This window comes from Mauremys mutica, chromosome 5, assembly GCF_020497125.1.
Source record: "Mauremys mutica isolate MM-2020 ecotype Southern chromosome 5, ASM2049712v1, whole genome shotgun sequence".
NCBI lineage: Eukaryota > Metazoa > Chordata > Testudines > Geoemydidae > Mauremys > Mauremys mutica.
Window position 1 is genome coordinate 23,685,194 of NC_059076.1, and position 20,442 is coordinate 23,705,635.

The 20,442-nt window shown below is 40.6% G+C and overlaps 1 protein-coding gene across 8 annotated transcripts in view; it reads right to left on the bottom strand.

Annotated features, from left to right (window-relative positions):
* MAPK10 (mitogen-activated protein kinase 10) overlaps positions 1-20,442 on the bottom strand; it is a 255,588-nt gene that overhangs the window by 63,998 nt on the left and 171,148 nt on the right. For 5 of the 8 annotated variants that reach the window (XM_045018013.1, XM_045018015.1, XM_045018012.1 and 2 more), the window contains 5 exons: positions 10,729-10,858; positions 9,249-9,307; positions 7,559-7,697; positions 5,100-5,265; positions 1,620-1,691 (listed from right to left, as the gene is read on the bottom strand). In XM_045018013.1, the coding sequence (XP_044873948.1) occupies positions 1,620-1,691; positions 5,100-5,265; positions 7,559-7,697; positions 9,249-9,307; positions 10,729-10,858 (566 nt within the window). The remainder of the gene's footprint in view (positions 1-1,619; positions 1,692-5,099; positions 5,266-7,558; positions 7,698-9,248; positions 9,308-10,728; positions 10,859-20,442) is intronic. The other 3 variants (XM_045018014.1, XM_045018016.1, XM_045018010.1) reach the window with 1 other exon arrangement.

A 20,442-nucleotide genomic window follows, 5' to 3' on the forward strand; every position in this document is an offset into this window, starting at 1 on the left:
GTTGAATTAACCATCATGTACCTTAAGAAAAGTCAGAGAAAACAGCAACAGCAATTGATAAAAATTGACGATGACTCCTTGATACCATCATAAAACTGGAAATGCCCCAATGATCTAAGGACACAATTTTGAAAACTGCTAGCTGCACCTTGAAGATGCTCTCACCCCCAATGTCCATTGACTTCACTGAGTGGGGAAGATACCCAGTACTTCACAGGAAGCACTCAGCACCTTTTAGGATGAGACTCCAAAATCAACTAAAAATAATTCTAAACAGTGATCCAAAGTCTCTTTTTGTGTCTCTCAGGTTTTCACTTTCCAGTCCACATTAATCAAGGAGAATACAGTGGCAGTCATTAATATCTTTGCTATTTTCTCCTTTGCGCGTAGGAGATGATAATATCTGCAGTATTCCCTATTGAATACACGTGGGGGAAAATCATATATGACTGTTGTAAAGTCCCAGTTCTGCAACTGGATTCATTTGGACACCGATGTGTTATTGCCTTCGATGGGGCTCCTCCCACATAAATCCAATTGCAAGATCCATATGTAACTTTGTTAAACATTACATGAATCACTTGAGAGCCAGCAAAAATAATTAGTGCCTATGACCTTATGTCTTTAAAAATAGTTTTTTTTTAATCCAGACTAACTGCCAATGTCTTCTGATGCCAGATTTTTATGGTGTCCTTCTGCCAACCTGTCATAATTAATCCCCTTTTTTGGAAAATAGAATATGTGTTATGTTATTGCATTTTTATTCTGATGGGCACAAATACATTTCCCATACATCTCATATACCCCAAGCAGGTCCTCTGGCTTAGCCTTTGCCAAGTCAAAAGCCAAGTACACATCTCCTCTTTTGTTTTCATTTTCTAATATTACTTTCACCACCTCAGAGGTGGTAAAAAGAATATCATCCAAGCTTAGATGATCAAGACAAAGAGGGACACAGACCTCATGCAAGTGAAGGAAAGTCCATTTTCAAATTAACAGGAATCTGATTTCAGGCAAATTTGGAGATCACACCAGATATACGGTTGTTTTAAAGTAGGCAAGTCAAAAAATTTTAGAAAAAAAATGTTGTATCGACTCAACTTTGAGCCCATACAGCATTGAGATGAATCCATATCAATGATGCATTAGCGAGCAAAAGATTATGATGTCACCACAAACTTCATGAAGTTACCATTTCCAAAACAGTAAAGCAGAAAAACAGATTTACAGGATTGGATGGGCCAGGATAGAGTGTTTTGTTTTTTGTGTGAAAGGGTAATCAATAAGGTACGCTAAACATTTGTTTTCTGTATTCTTTCTTAATATGGCACACACTTTTTACATAAGACAGGAAGACTAAAGATTTTAAAATAATAATAAAAGAAGAAGATTGGATTGAAATAATTCAGCTTGTATCTGTTTTTCCATTTTGATTTCTTTATTTTTTGTTCATTTCATGAATTGGGTTATTCCCCCTCAAAATTACTAAGACCTCGTAAATTCAACTTTTTGCTCCTATCCTTACAGTCCTGGTATATTTATTATATGTTTAAGAGGGGATGAGATGAAGGAGAGGAATAAATAAATAGGTGAAGCTGCAGCAAATGGCACAAGGATACAGTCCCTTCCTGGAAAGAGGATTTTGTGGCGAACCATTTCTCCCATAATGCATCCCACAGACCATATATCCACTAGAACAGCAGAGACAGGGAAGTGTAGAAGGGGGGAAAAAGCAAAGTTAACTAAGATACTTCACTCCTAAAGGAGGGGAAAAAGAGCAGGTTGATCAGAATAGTACAGTTTTTTCTCCTCCCACCAAACGCTAAAATAAGTAAATAGATAAAAGCACCATCAGGCTCAGTAAAATTGAAAAAAATATTTGAAATATCAGCATTGTCAGGGTTTTTGTTACACTAACTGAAATAAAAATATGCACCTTTTTTCACAGGAAAACCAACAGAGGTTTGTCAATACAGTCTCTTTCTGATTCAGGCAACATGAACAATGCACCTAGACCCAATGAACTCACAAGCAGGCTTCATGTGTTGGAAACTGATCAGCTGATCATGTCTAATCTATGTTAAAACCATCCGGGGGTTTCAGCAGAGGACTTACTGCTATGCTTTCTAATACACGTGAAAAAGGAAGGCATGAACTTGAAGGGGTTTTGCCCTCATCCTGCCCCTGAGATTGTGTGGAACCCACAGGGTAAAAAGGGCACAACGCTAGCCAGAAAGTAAAAATAAATAGAGATGTACAGCTGTCTTGGGTCTGCAAGGACAAACTGCACTTAGTGGGTAGGAAAAATACAAAGGCCGAAAATAAAAACCCAAATCCTTACCAAAAAAAAAAAGTGATCATCTGGAATCACCTTCTGCTTGGCTTTTGGGGCAGTTTATGGGTTTATTACTGCAGTATTGAATCTGAACCTGCAGCCCTCACTCACACTAATTGTCCTAACTGGGACATAAGTAAGGACTGAAGGTCGGGACCCCATCCTACAGTCACTGAGTATTGCAAACTCCTGCTGCAAGATCCAGCTCTATGTAGGGGAAAGAACACAAAGTCTGGACTACACTGCCTATGCTGGGTACTGTATAGGTACTAAAATACAGAATGCTGCATAGAGTGAATACCAGCATGTCTTCTGGGAAGGTTTCTATGCTTCCCATCCTGACTTCACGTACTGGATGCAATGTGCACTGCTCATCTGTTTGGTTTAGGTGAGGTTTTTCTTCCTTGAAATTGTACAAGGAGGGGGGAAAAAGACAGATACTTCATGATACAGAATGCAAAGAAAGAAAGGTTCAGCACTCTGAATGGTGAAGAGAAAACTATTTTTCAAGAAACTGCCATATTTTCCCAACTTCAAATCCTTGTTTTGTGATAATTTTTTGGAATGTACAACCAATTTCTCCTCTTTTTCTTCTCCCCTTTTCATCCTTTAAAAAAACAAAATAAAACAAGCAAACCAAAACTTTTTGTTGTTGTTGGTAAAACAAAATAAGGGTGAAATGTTTCATCTGGGAAAGGAGGGTAGAGGTATTGGGTGCACAGGACAGCTAAAGCATGCCTGAGGTGGGGTTAGAGTTTTCTTCTTTGTGGTAGTTTTGGTTCCTTCCAAGGTAAGTTCAGCAAAATAATGCTAACTATGCATCGTTAGCCAATCGGGTGCAGAGAGAAAATGAAAGCAGCAAACGATCTTCATAGTCAGCCTACAAAGTGGGGAGGAAAAAATGAGGGAGCTCATGTAGCACAGCAGCACAGGCCTGAGCAGCGGTGTGGAGAACAATCTTTCCCATTGACTTCAGTGAGACCTGGATCAGGTCCCTCGTACACATCAGCTCCTCAGATTTGCTGATTCCTTTATTCATTGTTTCAAATTTATTTTATTTTTTAAATGTTCGCCTGTTTTATCTTGCTCAGTTGAAAGAGAAAAGCTTCTTGCTCACTTTAAGCCTGATCCATGGCCCATTGACATGAACGGGAATCTCTCCATTAACTTCTGGGGCACTCAATCAGCCCCTTTGAGGGTTGCACACATTCTGAGTGCCTCCACAAACCTGTCTTGCACTTGACCACAAAACTCCCCCAAACTTTTCCCAGGTGCCACTATAACAGCATGAAACCAGAGGAAATTTCTCTGCTGTGTCAAACACAACAACAAACTCATTTTGTGAAAGAACCACACAAAGCCTGAGCAACTCATTTTAGAATAAAAATAACCTAATATTTAGATTAGGGAATGATGACATGTGTGTTGATCTCAGTTAAGATTTTTGGAGGCACTCAGTCTATGAGAAAGCCAAAGTGCAACATATTTAGCACTTGTGCTATTTTTTTCCTAATTACTAACTACAGTATTAAAACCTGCATTGTGAATCCATGAATATTACCAGCAATTCATGGAATGAAATAGCTTACAGGTGTGTTATGAGCATGCCTGTATTATCGCTTGTGTAAAGAAATCCTTCTAAAAAAACCAAGCATACAATGTCATTGTCAGCTGAAGAATGCTGTCAGTGTGACTTCAAATTCTACTGCATGTTAGTTGGATTCTCCAACTTAACGTAAAATAGTCTGGAGTTTCTGCTACTTTCCCATTACATTTGTCATTGAAAAGGTCTCTTCATCTAACGGGGAGATTGCTTTGGCATCAGAAATAGTATAATAATAGACTTTTCTCCACAATATTTCCTACTCTTCTTTCCAGCCTGGTCTACCTAGCACCTAGACAGTTATAATGTTCAATTATGTTATAGAACAAGAACTACGTATTTGATAAAGCTTTCCCTTTATCCCTCCTACAATGAACTCTTTCTTATAGGCACCTCTGTAATATGCTAGCTCTACCTGCATCGCGTAGCCTGTCCACGGACAGAAAGATACACCATCAGTAGGTTTTTCACAGCAGAGCTCTCTATCTACAGCAAGGATGATTACATACAAGTGAAACAACAAAAAAGTACCATAGTTCAGTTTCCTCCTCTTCCTCCCTTTTCTTTCCACTAAAAATGGGCTCAAGCTGCACAATTCAGATCTAGATCTTGTACACCCTAACGGCGGGTTGTTAGAGTCTGGGATGTTAGTTCAGCCTATCATATATATAGAAGCCATTCTTGAGATTCAAATCTGGGTCTGCATCTTGAAACATTTGGGAATGTTTGGATTCCAAATTTGGTTTGGTTCCATCTCTTCTTTCCTCCTCACTGGAGAGGTCTGAGATTCAGAAGAGCTGACTTTAGATTATTTCATCCATTTGGCAACCCTAACAATTCCCATACTATCTCTGGGTCACAGCAGCCTTTATGGATACACACTTTCTTCAGCCGCCCAGTCAGGCAAAGGAGTGCTGGTCAATCACAGGTTGTTAACCTGCAATACCATGTGGTTAAATTCAATGCAAACTGCATGACAAGTACCATCAGATATTGCAGTTTGATCGTAATACTGGGAAAATTCAGATCTAACATCACTTTGGTTTTTAAATTCAAGGTGTTCTTTACTGCTATTATTTCCCTCTCCTGGTGCCCATACATTGTCAAAATAGCCCTGGTCCTGCCGGACACATAGCCTTTGCTATTGAGGTACAGCCCTACCGTTCTCCTTGTAGCCCATTCCCAAGATGACCTCTGGTGCTCTGTAATAACGTGTCACCACATACGGAGTCATCATGAAGCTGGTGCCTGCAGTCCTGGCCAGTCCAAAGTCCAGAATCTTCAACGTGCAATCGGACTTTACCACAATATTACTTGGTTTTAAATCCTGCAAGAGAGACAAAGGAAAACAGACATGACTGCCATCTGTGCAGGCCGTGCACAATGGTGATCTGGATCCATGCTTTGGGTGGATCTCTAAACACTTCGCTGCTCCATAGCTGCATGTGCAGTCAGTCACGGAAGGCACTTTTTAGCCTGTCTCTGAATCCTGTTGTTGCTTTGGCACCTCCTATTGGAATGTGTGCTCTAGTGATATAGTCCAGATCCTTCGAGCAGCTTAATTCCATCAAGAAGGACACTGCTAAATTGGAGAAATTTCAGGGAAGTTGGGGAATGATTAAATGATTAGAAAACGCCTCTCTCAGTGACAGCCTGAAGGATCTCCATCTATTTTGCTTAACAAAGAGAAGACTGAGGGATGACTTGATCACAGTACTTCAAGTACTTACATGGGGAACAGATATTTGATAATGGACTCCTCAGTCTATCCAACAAAGATATAACAAGACCCAATGGCTGGAAGCTGAAGCTAGACAAATTCTGACTGGAAATAAGGCATACATTTTTAATAGTGATGGTAATTAACCACTGAAACAATTTACCGAGGTTCATGGTAGATTTTCCATCAGTGATAACTTTTAAATCAAAGACTTTTTAAAGATATTCTGTAGTTCAAAAGGAATTATTCTGGGGAGTTCTATAACCTGTGTTATACAGGAGATCAAAGTAGATGATCACAATGGTCCCTTCTGGCCTTTGGAACTTTGAATACTTTCCTCTGGATGAGCAGCAAAGAATCCTGTGGCACCTTATAGACTAACAGACGTTTTGGAGCATGAGCTTTCGTGGGTGAATACCCACTTCGTCAGATGCAAGCCGACGAAGTGGGTATTCACCCACGAAAGCTCATGCTCCAAAACGTCTGTTAGTCTATAAGGTGCCACAGGATTCTTTGCTGCTTTTACAGATCCAGACTAACACGGCTACCCCTCTGATACTTTCCTCTGGATGGTGGAAGCATTCTGCTGTTAAATTAATAGCTCTAAAAGGCTTATAGATTCAGAGTGATGAAATATTTTTGTTTATATGTTATTCTGAGTGGGGCAGTGCCCACTGTGCTCCAATAACTAGAACCATTTTGAACTGTGTATGCAGGTTCATGTGAATATTTTATTTACAAAAACAATCTGACCCCTTCTTTGCCTGGAACACTATGGGAACTATAGCAGCCAAACATACTACATCCTCTACACCAGTGGTTCTCAAACATTTTTTTTTACTGGTGACCCCTTTCACATAGCAAGCTTCTGAGTGTGGCCCCCCTTATCAATTAGGAACATGTTTTTATATATTTAACACCATTATAAATGCTGGAGGCAAAGCGGAGTTTGGGGTGGAGGTGACAGCTAATGACCCCCCCATGTAATAGTCTCGTGACCCCCTGAAGGTTCCTGACCCCCAGTTTGAGAACCCCTGCTCTACACAATATATGTTTTAGGAAAGGAGGTCTTTGTATATTATAAAGTAACATCGAACATGAAAATAATTTCATCAATCTTTCTTACCTTCCCTTCAGAAGCCATAAAAATTACTGTTTTTTGAGCAGAGGTTCCCAGGCTATTTTCATAGTGTGGACCACATCTTAAGAGAAAGGTTGTCTCATGGACATTTTCCCATGCATTCAGGGTCAGCTGGACCACTTCCCATCCTGTTCACTATTGTATGGACCATTTACTCTAGTATCAACAATTGCACGGACCACCTATCTTCTCATTCACTCCTGTGGCAACTACAGCAATTGCTCACATGATAAAATAATGTTTGGATCGTACTTAACGTATGTTTAGCACTCTTTTCATGCATTTAAGCAAATGAAAATGAGGAGAACCAATTACATATGACCAGACAGTTCTCCATGGAACTCCACCAAATGATTCATGGACCACAGTATGGACACCATCAATTTATAGCATTTTAATGCACTATAGCTTACATTAGTTTAAACTGTCAGCCTTCAGAGAGCTAGCAACAGCTTCAGGAGAAAGTGCAGTTATCGCCACCTTCTCCAATAATCATAATCACTGTGTGTCTTACACTACCTATGGCTCATTCCCTTTTTGTTTGATTATTAACTTGACAAACGTCCTCATCCCTAACATACAACCATGCAGCTAACTTGCCAGACACGTAGGCTATTGACAGATAAGTCTCAATATTTACATTGAGAAGGCTGGGTCTTGATGAAGGGGTTGAATCACAAAGTTTGCATGTTGACATGACCAAGACTCTTAACAACAACAACTACCGGTATCTTGTCCTTCAAAGTGCAGTCCCCTTACCCTGTGAATGATTCCCGCAGAGTGAAGGTGCTTGATCCCACACAGCATTTGGTAGAGCAGGTAAGACATTCGTTCATGGTCTAATTCCATCTGAATCACCTGGCACAAGTTGGCATCCATCAATTCCATTACCAGGTAACTAGATAGGAGAGTAAAGTCATACAGTTTTTGCCTGCACAGGCATGGAGCTTCCAGTAACTTCTGTGCAATAATCAACATTCACTTCTCTTTCTTCACAGTCTGTTTCTTTTTTATTTCCACTGTGAGATGGTAACACAGACGGAGAAAAGATTTCACCTGAGCCCCAGCACAAAGCTCAGTAATACTTGAATCATTCTGTGATTTGTCTCCCATTGCAGCATTCCAAGAATGCCCCATTGACATCCTTTGAATATCGGGGATTACCTGGCACACTCCATAGCACAGCGACTGTGCTCTACATGGGCACACAAGGCAGAAGGATCCTCAAACATGCTGATGCCACTTGCACCAAGCTGCGAGCCTTTTCTCATGAGAAATGGCTATCGCAATTTGATCAGAGGATTTCTTCCAGAGATCACTGGACTGATGAAGGTAGGAAGGGTAAATATCTATTACCACAATAAATTTGTTTGAAGTGTTTATAAGACTGGGTGATCCCATATGGTTTTAATGCCAATTAACTAATCCAACTGTACACTGTGCTTCTGCAAAATAAGATAGAGTGATAGTCTTAATCGGATTTTAACTCAGTCCTCCAGAAGTGATCAGTTAATACATTTAACCCACCAGCTCAGTTTTTAAGGGACATTTATTCTTAAGTAGAGATGGACCTTAACTGGGACACCAGATCCAAACTTCCTCAAACTCTGGGAAGACTCTAGATCTAGATTTATATGTGAGCTTCCCAACTCAGGCTCACCTCACCAATTCTCTGCAGAGGACTACAATAACTAGATTATTGCAATGGAGCAGCACATGTTTGTGCAGACACATAGACAGTACTTGCCTGACTCCAAGCAATGCTATTAACTCCTCCCTTTTGTGATACTGCAATATGGAACAAGGTGCTATAGACTGAAAGGCAGAAGCCATTTAGCTGACATAAAACGGCAACACTTGCGACTATCTGAAATTTGATTCAGGGCAAGTTCATTAAATGCAGTAGCGCCCATGGTGTACACAATGTTCAGTGGAGCTCACACCCTGCCACTATTTTCCAAGGCAGAAAAATTTGACACAGCCAAAGGTTATCCCACAATAAATTTGAAAGAGAAAAAATGTTTCACATCAGTCTCTTTTACAATGATATTATTTCAAAGTGAATCACCACATTTTAAAGCACTCCCACATACCTTGGAGAGTTATACAACAACATTTCCTGAGCAAACCAATAACACAAACGAACAAAGTACACTTTCTCATAGATGCTCATATTCCTCCACACTACCTGTCTTAAGAACTGCCATTAGCACGCTTTGCACGCGTGTTCTATTCCAGAACTTAGATACAAAGGTGATAGGTGCCTTATACATACCTAAAACAGACCAGTCTACAGTCTTCCAAATTCTATTTAAAGCTTCATCTTCACAAGATAATTTGCTAGAGGAGCTCATCCTTTTTATTATACTGGGATTTTTATGTTCACTATATAATATCAATGCCCACCTCCCTCTAAAGCTTTAGTTTAATTATTGCCCATGTTACTTACACATCCTGGAATTCCTCCAGAGATTTCTGTGGTGTGAAGACATTTAATAAACTGATAATCTGAAAAGCAGAGTAAGACAGAGGGAGGGAGAGAGAAGATAAACATATGCAGTTGATCACATTTTGAAGGACTGCTGTATTAAATAATAGCATCTGTTTTTCACTGTTCAATTTGCACTGACAAGTCCTGCCATAGTTGCTAGTAAGCAGCTGGTAAATTTCAGAACAATTTTTCAGAGCTCTATTATTGTTCAGGATGCATTTGAAAGGGTGTGTGAGAGAGGAGTGGTGATGGACAGCAACTGGTCAAAATGCTGAAGCCATTAGTCTTGTGAATTCTGGAGTTGCAGGTTCAAATTCCAGCCTCAACTCAAACAAATGTGACAGTCCTTGTAAAGTCACTGGCCATTTCTGGTATATCAAGGCTATGTGTCTGTGGGGAGAAATAATCAAACATCATCCTATTAAACACAAAACACAGGACTTTCCATTCTCTTGGACATGTCTTACATTTTTTGGCACAGATGCTCTTTCATTAAAAAAAATCCAATTCCCAGCTGTCTTGCTCTCATACATACATCTCAAAATGGGAGAACCTCAGAGAGCTCTGGAAAGTGGCCAGAGGTGTCCTGCACACCACTCTGTTTTTTAAAGTGAGATTCCAGAGAACACAGCCAGTAGGGAATGCTGCTGACAGGAATCTGCCGGAGAGCTGGTAGTGCCTACGAGGCAGCACAAAGCCACAGTACCTCTAGGGAGGGAGGGTTGTGGGACTTGGGACCTGAATTCCCTTCCTTCCCCCACCTCCACATGAAAAGAGAAGGAAGAATTCTGAGGAAACTCCCATGAAAAGAACCTTACAGAGTCTTTATCCCCACATGGCTCCCTTGGCAGGCTTTCTTAGCAGGAAAACGTGACTATCCGGGCTTATATTTTTTTAAAGAAAGCCTTAATTTTCTTTCTTACTGTTCTATCTGCCTCTTTGCCTCTGCATTTTTATCTTTCCTCCACCATCTTACCTTGCTTCTTCCCACTTTTCTCAATATTTTTGAGATCTCTCTCTTCTAGTGGTTCCTTTGAAAGCTTTAACAACAGACAGCCAAAACTTAAGAGCAGGTAATAGGTTTACAGCTGTTGCGTCATATACAGTAGAACCTGAGAGTTACGAACACCTCATGAATGGAGGTTATTCGTAACTCTGAACTGTTCATAACTGAACAAAATGTTATGGTTGTTCTTTCAAAAGATTACAGCTTAACTTTGACTTACTACAGCTTTGAAATTTTGCTGCTTTTAATTTAAATGAAAAAAAATGCTGCTTCTAATTTAAATGAAACAAGCACAGTAGGTGCGTAGTCTGGCTCAAGATCTAGCCCTTAAAATAGCAGAAGTCGTAAGTTAAAGTATCTCATTACAGATGTGACTTTTTTCCTAACAAATTAAGCACACAACATCCACTTGGTCCCCGCAAGAAAACTTACATTTTTATGGTTCACGCACTTCATGAGGACCAGCTCCCTATAAGCTCGTTTGGCGTGCGTTTGATTCTGAAATGGTCGGCTGAGCTTCTTAATAGCCACATTTCTGTCAAGGACAGCATCATATGCAGCGCTGCAGTGATTACAAATACAAGATTTATATATTTTTAAAGGATATTCTTCAGTTTTAAGGGTGAATGGGATGTCTGGAATTTCCATTCAGATGTCTTCTGAATTAGCCAGAACTACAGAGACAGACATGGGAATAACAGGCATGGGAAATCCACACTTGCAGAGGGAGTGAGATCTTACAGCAATGGAACAGAGTACACACCATTACTTATAATTAATTTCAATAGCAGTGTAAGATTTACATGCAAAGCGGGAAATACCTATTAAACATAAAAAGACACTGTAAAAGATGGATTTTACTATAGACTAGGAAAAACCTAAGGCAGCAAAGAGATTCAGAAGTGTCTCTCTATCGGCGAGAGTTCTCATCTTTGTTTGGAACACTGGAAGACTGTTTAGGATTAGAATAAACGTGAGTTTTTGCTGTCTTCAGTGCAAAGCACACCTCTTTATGACTGCATATACAGCATCATTTATAAGAGCCAGCAATTATTATTGCTAAATTGAGGGAAGTTCAAAAATTACATTAATTACTTAGAGATCTACAATTAATTGTACATAAGCAAGTGCCTGTTTCATGTGATCTACAGACGATATTAGAGCTGGAATACCTAGCATGGGCACAATAAAACTAGTGTCATTGGAGTGATCCTGAAACCAGAACAAAACTTTCCTACTCATATCTCCTTTTTCTGTGATTTTACATATCCATGTTGCCTCTGAAACATTATCTGGATATATGTTTGGTTTAATGTTTTATTCTTATGATAGTAAACTCACTAGAGAGCTATAGTCAACTTATGCTAAATTGATAAGGATGCTAGTAAAACCTTCCATTCTCATGCCAAGCTAATGCTGAAAACAATAGCATTTGATTTGAATAAGGAATACGTAAGGAACAAAGAACAGGTCCTAAGTTAAATTTCTGGGAAATTATGTTGTTTGTGTGCACACACAGACACTCAAAACTTCACTACACTCTGTTCCATGAGCAATATGTATTTATTTGCTCTTGCCTTCTCTAACAAACATACAGTGGCATGTCTATATAACAAACCCAAACAAAACAAAAAACATACTACCAAAACAAGATATTCCACTACATACATTTTCCTCTGGGAAGAGGAAGAGAGAACAAACATATGACAGAAGTTAGTAATATTGCTTAATGCACTTGTGAAAGGCACTCGGATACTGCGGTGATGACTGCCATATAGGAAGCTACACAGAACAGAATAGAAGGACTATCACTGTCGCTTTTCCCACCACCATTAAGGATTTATTCAGCAACTGGCTCAGTGAACAAATCCCAACTTGCTCTAGAGAGAGTTAGTAATAATAATAGTTCCCTTTTGATTTAATTTCTTAAACCATTTCTCTAGAGTGAATCGTCATATTCCAATAATACTGGAAATGAAACCCTTTCAGAATAATGCTTACCATTTACATATCTGAATTTTAAAAATTAATTTGTAAGATGTGTCTGATGAAAACTCAAAGAACATGAAAAAAATTACAAGAAAAAGCAAGCAAACAAACAAACCCAGGCTCCAATTGTTTTCAACCAGATATCTGTCTTACTTAAGTCAGCAACTAACAAAGTGTGTATGAAATGAGTGTTTAACAATGCTCTTAATGATCATTTCCTTCCTCTGGGTGAAGTTAAGTAATTCAATTTTGTTTTAGACAAAAAGAATTACGTGAACCAAACTGCATAATTTTCCAAGAATGTTGTGTATGATCTCAGACTGTATATTATCAATTGCCATTGCTTTATAACACCACACATCAAGAGCATAAGGAATCATTTCTAGGGAGTATTTGGATAAATTAAACCCGAGTTCAGAGGATAAATAATTTTTTTTCAAAAACCTAATTTCTCTCATCCATTATTATTTTCTCATCATTATTCTCTTATTCTTTATTATTTCAACAACAGTGAAAAATAAAAATGTTTCTTGTCACTAGCGTCTGCAGACTGGAAAGATTACAAAGACCAAAGAAAAGTGAAAAAAACTTATCTTGTACACTTAGGGCCTGCTCTGAGACTTACTGAAGTCAATTATGGAAAGACTCCTGTTTACGTCAGAGGGCTTTGGATCAGGCCCATCTCTAGATCTCAAAACGCTTATAATCAGAAATTAAACTTCCCACCACCCCGTGAGTTAAAGTAGTATCACAACATGGTGGGTGAAGAAACTGATGTCAGGAACAGAACTCAGTCCTCCTGACTGCCAGTCCTGTGCCTTCACAAGACCAACCTTGTTCCTTCTTGTTAAAGACTACAGGGAAACTGATGAGCTCTGCATACTTAGCTCTGCATACTTATTGCCTCCTGCACCAAAGAATTTCTCTCACATGCCTCCTGCAGGATGCAAAAGAAACCAGAAAACACTTTATTCTCCATCATCAGCACTATTAATATGGATCTGAATAACTATATTACCCAGCAGTTCCTGGTGTTGCATTTACTTTTCCAAATGGCACAACTGAGTCTCCTCTTTTCTTTCTCCAGCAGGATACCAAAAGCAATTTTATTAATTAAGAATCACTGCCATTTTATAAATTACTTGTGCATTAAAAGACCCTTCTGAGGAAGTTTTGCCATTGACATCAATGGAGTCAGCATTTCACCCTACCTATTTAACTCTAGCACAACTGAAAAAAACAGCTCAAAATGTTGAGATTGTAACATGACACACAATAAAGTGGTCTTTGAATAACCCTGATCTATAGTACTGAAACCTATCTACATCAAGAGTCAGATTGGAGTGAATCTTTAATCGTGAAATGTGTCCGTTATAACAAAAGTAGAGATATAACTTAAACTGACATTCAAGAGGAAGAGCAGTGACCTACATATCAGAGTCAGAGGATTTTTTTGTTAAATCCCTTTTCCCAGGCTTTCCTATTACTTCAAATTCCCTCTTCCCTGACTTTAGACACCTACCACCATTACTATCCTCTCTGAAGCAATCTCTTTTTGAGATTCAAAAAGCCAGATAATTTCTCCCATCCTAAGAAAGATGTTATTGGACATTTGGTCCATGAATTGATTTATGGACATTTAGACACACGATCACCATATTCCAAAACAAATGTTTCTTTTCTCAAATTAAGATCCCAGTTCAGAAAAGTGCTGTTATTAAGCTCATGCTTCAACATCCTTCCTTAACGTCAAGCACAATCTTAAGGGTTTTATTAACTGGGCCTTGGAATTCACTTAAATTTATAAATTCTAATTTTGGAGTTTAACTAAAAACTTTTGATCTGCAACTTCAGTTTCTGTTTGCCAAAATGAAAGGTCGCAGTTGCTATAATTTTTTTAAAATTATTTTTATATTATTTTCAAAAAAAGATTTCCCTGATCAAGTGGGAATATTTAGTATAGCCTTCCATCTTGTAAATGAAATGTTTTTTTAAAAAGCACATTTTACATTTTCCTTCAAGATAGTTTAAATGAAGAGGAAAGCATTTCACATAATTAAAAATTAATCATGGACATGGTTCTAAAGGTTTTAGGAAACTTCAAAATAATCTAGAGCTCTACCATCCCTACACAGGGCATGCTTCTAAACCCCTTTGGAGCCAATAGAGTCTTTCCACTTACTTTAATGAGCTTTAGATCAGGCCCGTATGCTGTAACATCCAGAATTAATTAATTTGAGCCTGAACAGACAAAAGAGGAAGTTTCAGCTTTGTGGTCAGGAAGGAATCTTCTCAGCATGCATGGCTTATTGGCAGTGATTTTGGGTTTTTTCCCCACCTTCCTCTGGAGCATTAAGCAGAGGTCTCCTATGGCGATTGGGTGGAAGGAATCATAAAATATCAGGGTTTGAAGGGACCTCAGGAGGTCATCTAGTCCAATCCCCTGCTCAAAGCAGGACCAATTCCCAACTAAATCATCCCAGCCAGGGCTTTGTCAAGCCTGACCTTAAAAACCTCTAAGGAAGGAGATTCCACCACTTCCCTAGGTAACCCATTCCAGAGCTTCACCACACTCCTAGTGAAAAAGTTTTTCCTAATATCCTAATAAACCTCCACCACTGCAACTTGAGACCATTACTCCTTGTTCTGTCATCTGCTACCACTGAGAACAGTCTAGATCCATCCTCTTTGGAATCCCCTTTCAGGTAGTTGAAAGCAGCTATCAAATCCCCCCTTCATTCTTCTCTTCTGCAGACTAAACAATCCTAAATTCCCTCAGCCTCTCCTCATAAATCATGTGCTCTAGCCCCCTAATCATTTTTGTTGACCTCTGCTGGACTCTTTCCAATTTTTCCACATCCTCCTTGTAGTATGGGGCCCAAAACTGGACACAGTACTCCAGATGAGGCCTCCCCAATGCTGAATAGAGGGGAATGATCACGTCCCTCAATCAGCTGGCAATGCCCCTACTTATACAGCCCAAAATGCCGTTAGCCTTCTTGGCAACAAGGGCACACTCTTGACTCATATCCAGCTTCTCGTCCGCTGTAACCCCTAGGTCCTTTTCTGCAAAATTCTGCATAGTCATTCAGTCCCTAGTCTGTAGCAGTGCATGGGATTCTTCCGTCCTAAGTGCAGGACTCTGCACTTGTCCTTGTTGAACCTCATCAGATTTCTTTTGGCCCAATCCTCTAATTTGTCTAGGTCCCTCTGTATCCTACCTCTATCCTCCAGCGTATCTACCACTTCTCCCAGTTTAGTGTCATCTGCAAACTTCCAGAGGGTGCACTCCACGCCATCCTCCAGATCATAAATGAAGATATTGAACAAAACCAGCCCCAGGACTGACCCTTGGGGCTCTCCGCTTGATACCGGCTGCCAACTAGACATGGAGCCATTGATCACTACCCGTTGAGCCTGACGATTTAGCCAGCTTTCTATCCACCTTATAGTCCATTCATCCAGCCCATACTTCTTTAACTTGCTGGCAAGAATACTGTGGGAATCCCATATTATCAATTTCCACCAAATACAGAAGGTCAGGTAGTGATGAACCTTTAAGCTTCACATCTTCTACATTTGTATGTATGTTAATGTTCATTACCAAGTTCACCATTTACCAACAGTTACCTCACAGTGGTATCCGAGTAAGCACAGTAATTTCCCAACATAACTACAGGGAAATACTGCACCATCTCTCATGCTGTCCCCAGGGGTCTGTACTGGGACCAGTACCTATTCAACATATTTATAAATGATCTGGACAAAGAGGTAAACAATGAGATGGCAAAATCTGCAGATGATACAAAACTACTCAAGATAGTTAAGTCCAAAGCAGACTGAAAAGAGGTCTCACAAAACTGGGTGATTGGGCAACAAAATGGCAGATGAAATTCAGTGTTGATAAATGCACAGTAATGCACATTGGAAAACATAATCCCAGCTATACATATAAAATGATGGGATCTAAATTAGCTGTTACCACTTGTAGCTGGGCAGTTACCTGCTCCTGCCCAGAGGGGTTTAAAACAGCCCTGGAGGAGGGCTGTGGAAGGGCAAGATGCCTGGGCTGATTGGGAGGAAGCAGGCTCAGCTGGGGTCATGTCCCAATCAGGGCCCAGCTGGCCCTATGAAGGCTTAAGCCAGGAGCTCAAGCAGACAGTCTCTCTCTGTGTTCAGAGAGAGGAGGGCCTGGCTGCAGGGAGGTTAACCAGGTATCTGGAGTGTAGCAGGGCTGGGAAAAGGCCAAGGGAGCCAGGGAGCTCCGGCCTAGGAAAGGCTCAGGCTACAGGCCTGGTAAGGCCTATTAGGTACTGGGTTGCAGGGGGCAGCCCATGGATAGCCAGAGGCAGCAATTCCAAAACCCTTTGCCTGTGATGAATGGCTGATACTGCAGTCTGCCCCAGTGAACAGGGGCTAGATGGAGACTGGGCAGTAACCAAGACTGAGGTGAAGTGGGGATAGTGGGTGGAGGTTTCCCTGGGATGGGGAGACCCAGAACTGTGGGGGTACTGCCAGGGGGCAGCACCAGTTAAAGGGGCACCGGGGTCCTGGGAGGGAAACGGGGGCCAGCAATGGTAGCAGATCACCGGCTGACAGAGTGCGCTCCTGGGTCGAAGAGCTAATCCCCGGAGATGACCAATGGGAGGCGCCACAGGGTGCATCCCGCACGTTTACCCCTCTCAAGAAAGAGACCTTGGAGTCATTGTGGATAGTTCTCTGAAAACATCCACTCAATGTGCACTTGCAGTCAAAAAAACAAACAGAAAGAGATAGATAATAAAACAGAAAATATCATATTGCCTCTATATAAATCCATGGTATGCCCACATCTTGAGTACTGCATGCAGATGTGGTTGTCCCATCTCAAGAAAGATATACTGGAACTGGAAAAGGTTCGGAAAAGGGCAACAAAAATTGTTAGTGGCATGGAACAGCTTCCATATGAGGAGAGATTAATAAGACTGGGACTTTTCAGTTTGGAGATAACTAAGGGGGGGATACAACAGAGGTCTATAAAATCATGACTGGTGTGGAAAAAGTAAATAAGGAAGTGTTATTTATTTACTCCTTCTCATAACACAAGAACTAGGTGTCACCAAATGAAATGAATAGGCAGCAGGATTAAAACAAACAAAATGAAGTATTTCTTCACACAACGCACAGTCAACCTGTGGAACTCTTTGCTAGAGGATGTTGTGAATTCCAAGACTACAACAGGGTTCAAAAAAGAACTAGATAAATTCTTGGAGGATAGGTCCATCAATGGCTATTAGCCAGGATGGGCAGGGATGGTGTCCTTAGTCTCTGTTTGCCAGAATCTGGGAATGGGTGACAGGGGATGGATCACTTGATGATTACCTGTTCTGTTCATTCCCTTTGAAGCACCTGGCATTGGCCACTGTCGGAAGACAGGATACTGGGCTAGATGGACCTTTGGCCTAACCCAGTATGGCCATTCTTATGTTGTTCTTATTCAAAATTAATAACATATCTGAACAGCTCAGAGGGTTTCTCAAGCTACAATACGTGAAAACCAGCAAAACTTCATTTTCCTCATTCAGCAGCAATTTACAAATATGTGGAAATCTGGAAACGGAGGCAGGGGGCTGCACATGGGCTTGGCAAATAATCCAGTTCCTGGCTCTCCCAGACTGGCCAATGACAAATATTTATAAATACAGTGATAATGCTCATATTTTAGGTGTTTCATTGCCACTGACCTTAAGGAAGAAAAAAGAGAAAAGGAAAAAGAAACGTGTTCTGAACATTAGATACAATCTCACATATCCTGCTCATAGTCATGCTTTAATGCTGGTCTTTTCTGGCTAAAATATAACAAAATCTGTCAATTTGGAGAAACAAATTAATTACTTTCTCAGCATTCTTGCTACACTTCTCATTGAATGAGCAATTAAATCTACCCAGACCCTAAGAAGAAGGATGTTGCAGACAACCAATAATTTGCAGTAATAGGCATTAAAATAATAATCTGCTTTTACCATGAAACAATAGCTTTAGTGAAAAGGCTTCCACAAAGTTTGGTTCCTGAGACTAACTATACCAGGGGTGGCCAAACTTACTCGCCCTCCGAGCCACATATGACAATCTTTAGAACAGGGGTAGGCAACCTATGGCACGCGTGCCAAAGACGGCACGCGAGCTGATTTTCAGTGGCACTCACACTGCCCGGGTCCTGCCACCAGTCCGGGAGGCTCTGCATTTTAATTTAATTTTAAATGAAGCTTCTTAAACATTTTAAGAACCTTATTTACTTTACATACAACAATAGTTTAGTTATATATTATAGACTTATAGAAAGAGACCTTCTAAAAACATTAAAATGTATTACTGGCACAGGAGACCTTAAATTAGCGTGAATAAATGAAGACTCGGCACACCACTTCTGAAAGGTTGCTGATCCCTGCTTTAGAAGTTCGAGAGCCAGGGCACACCTGCCAGGAGCAGGGGCTCGGGGCTTCAGTCCCACTCCTGCTGAAGACCCAAGCCCTTGCAGGTGCACCCCACAGTGCTAAAGTCCTGAGACTCTCCTCCCCGCTGGACAGAAGCTCCTACCCCACCACCTCACTGCAAGGCAGAGGTCCTGAGCTCCCCTCCCCCAGTCTGGTAGGTGGAGAATGGGCGGGGAAGGGGCTTGCAAGCCACACTTTAATAGTAAAAGAGCCGCACATGGCTCGCGAGCCACAGTTTGGCACCCCTGAACTACATGACAGCTACCAAGTGCTGGACAGAACAGATGGGGCCAGAGCCTCTAGTGGCTAAGCCTTACTTGGGGATGGAACAAATATTACTTTAAGCCATCATTACCCTCCATCAATCATAGGGTTGGCCAGGGGCCTGCCAACACTCTGGTACAAATTAAAGTATCCTCAGGGCTGCTCTAAATTATGCACAGCAACCTATAGCCCAAAGGGGAAATTCCAGCAAGTAAATATTCCTGGCATAAGGACATCCCAGCCACCACCTCTAGGGTGGCAGTTTGGAAGGTGGGAGGGGACATGCAGGAGCTGGTATGGCTGCTCTGAGCCAACCTTGCGTTGTCTTATTCAGGGAGAATCTACAGCTGGCCAATTATGCTGATTTTAGGTCTGCTCTACTGCACTGGAAATGGACCAGAAGATCCAGCCCAGACAATATGATACAGTTCTGAAAACAAAGGAAAAAACAGAATTAGAAACCCAAGTGCTTTTATTAGCTAATGGTGAATCATAGACATGGGAAGACAGAATGTGCTTTTACATCACTTAAAATTAACATAAATTCACTGACATAAATTAAATTACGCCTGATAGAGTGCGCTCACTGTAGAGAGAGCAGAATCAGGCTCTCAGACTTGAGTCTCCATTCAGTACTACTAAGCACTCAATGTAGCATAGTGTATCAGGTACACAACATGTAATTCACATGTAGTGCTGCATCATTTACATGATCTGAAATCCCAGCATCCCAAGGAATTACAGCACCTGAGGCTAGGCAAAGCAAATGTTTAGCTGATTACTTGGGGGTGGGGGGGTGTTTTTGTGGTTAGGATAGTTTATTTGGCTTTTGAGCACTAACATTTGCCAATAGCGTTCTTTTCATCCATCTATTACAAGTGAAATGATTTGCCTTGATAGAGTATGATCAAGTGTTCACTGACTTTTACGTAATATTTGATTTCTTCCTGTATTGTGGCAAACTCATTAGAGCCAGTATAGTTAAGAGTCAAGTAACTGTTTCCTTCGTAAAAACTGGTTTACCATCATTTCAAAGAACACTGGGTTTAACTTGAGGTTGTTAGATCTAAAGATGCTGCAATCCCAACAGGAGGCAGACATATTTTATTTTCACCCATTATAAATGCAAATGCCTCAGGTATTTCTACCATAGAAAACAAAACAATCTCATTTGCATCATAATGGGATTAGAGCTATTAGAACAAATTATCACTAATGGTGATGCCAGCAGGGGGGGGGGGGAATCACATCTGCAGGTTCATTATCTATTTTTCACCTTGCTTTATGTTGAAAGCAAAAAGCCAGGAGGGAGGATGTCTCTTTAGAGTGAAGATCACCGATTCATCAAAATGTACAGTTCTGCACTAAGGGAGAAATGTCACTGTTTTCACACCTAAAGCCCATGCATTTGCCATCAGAT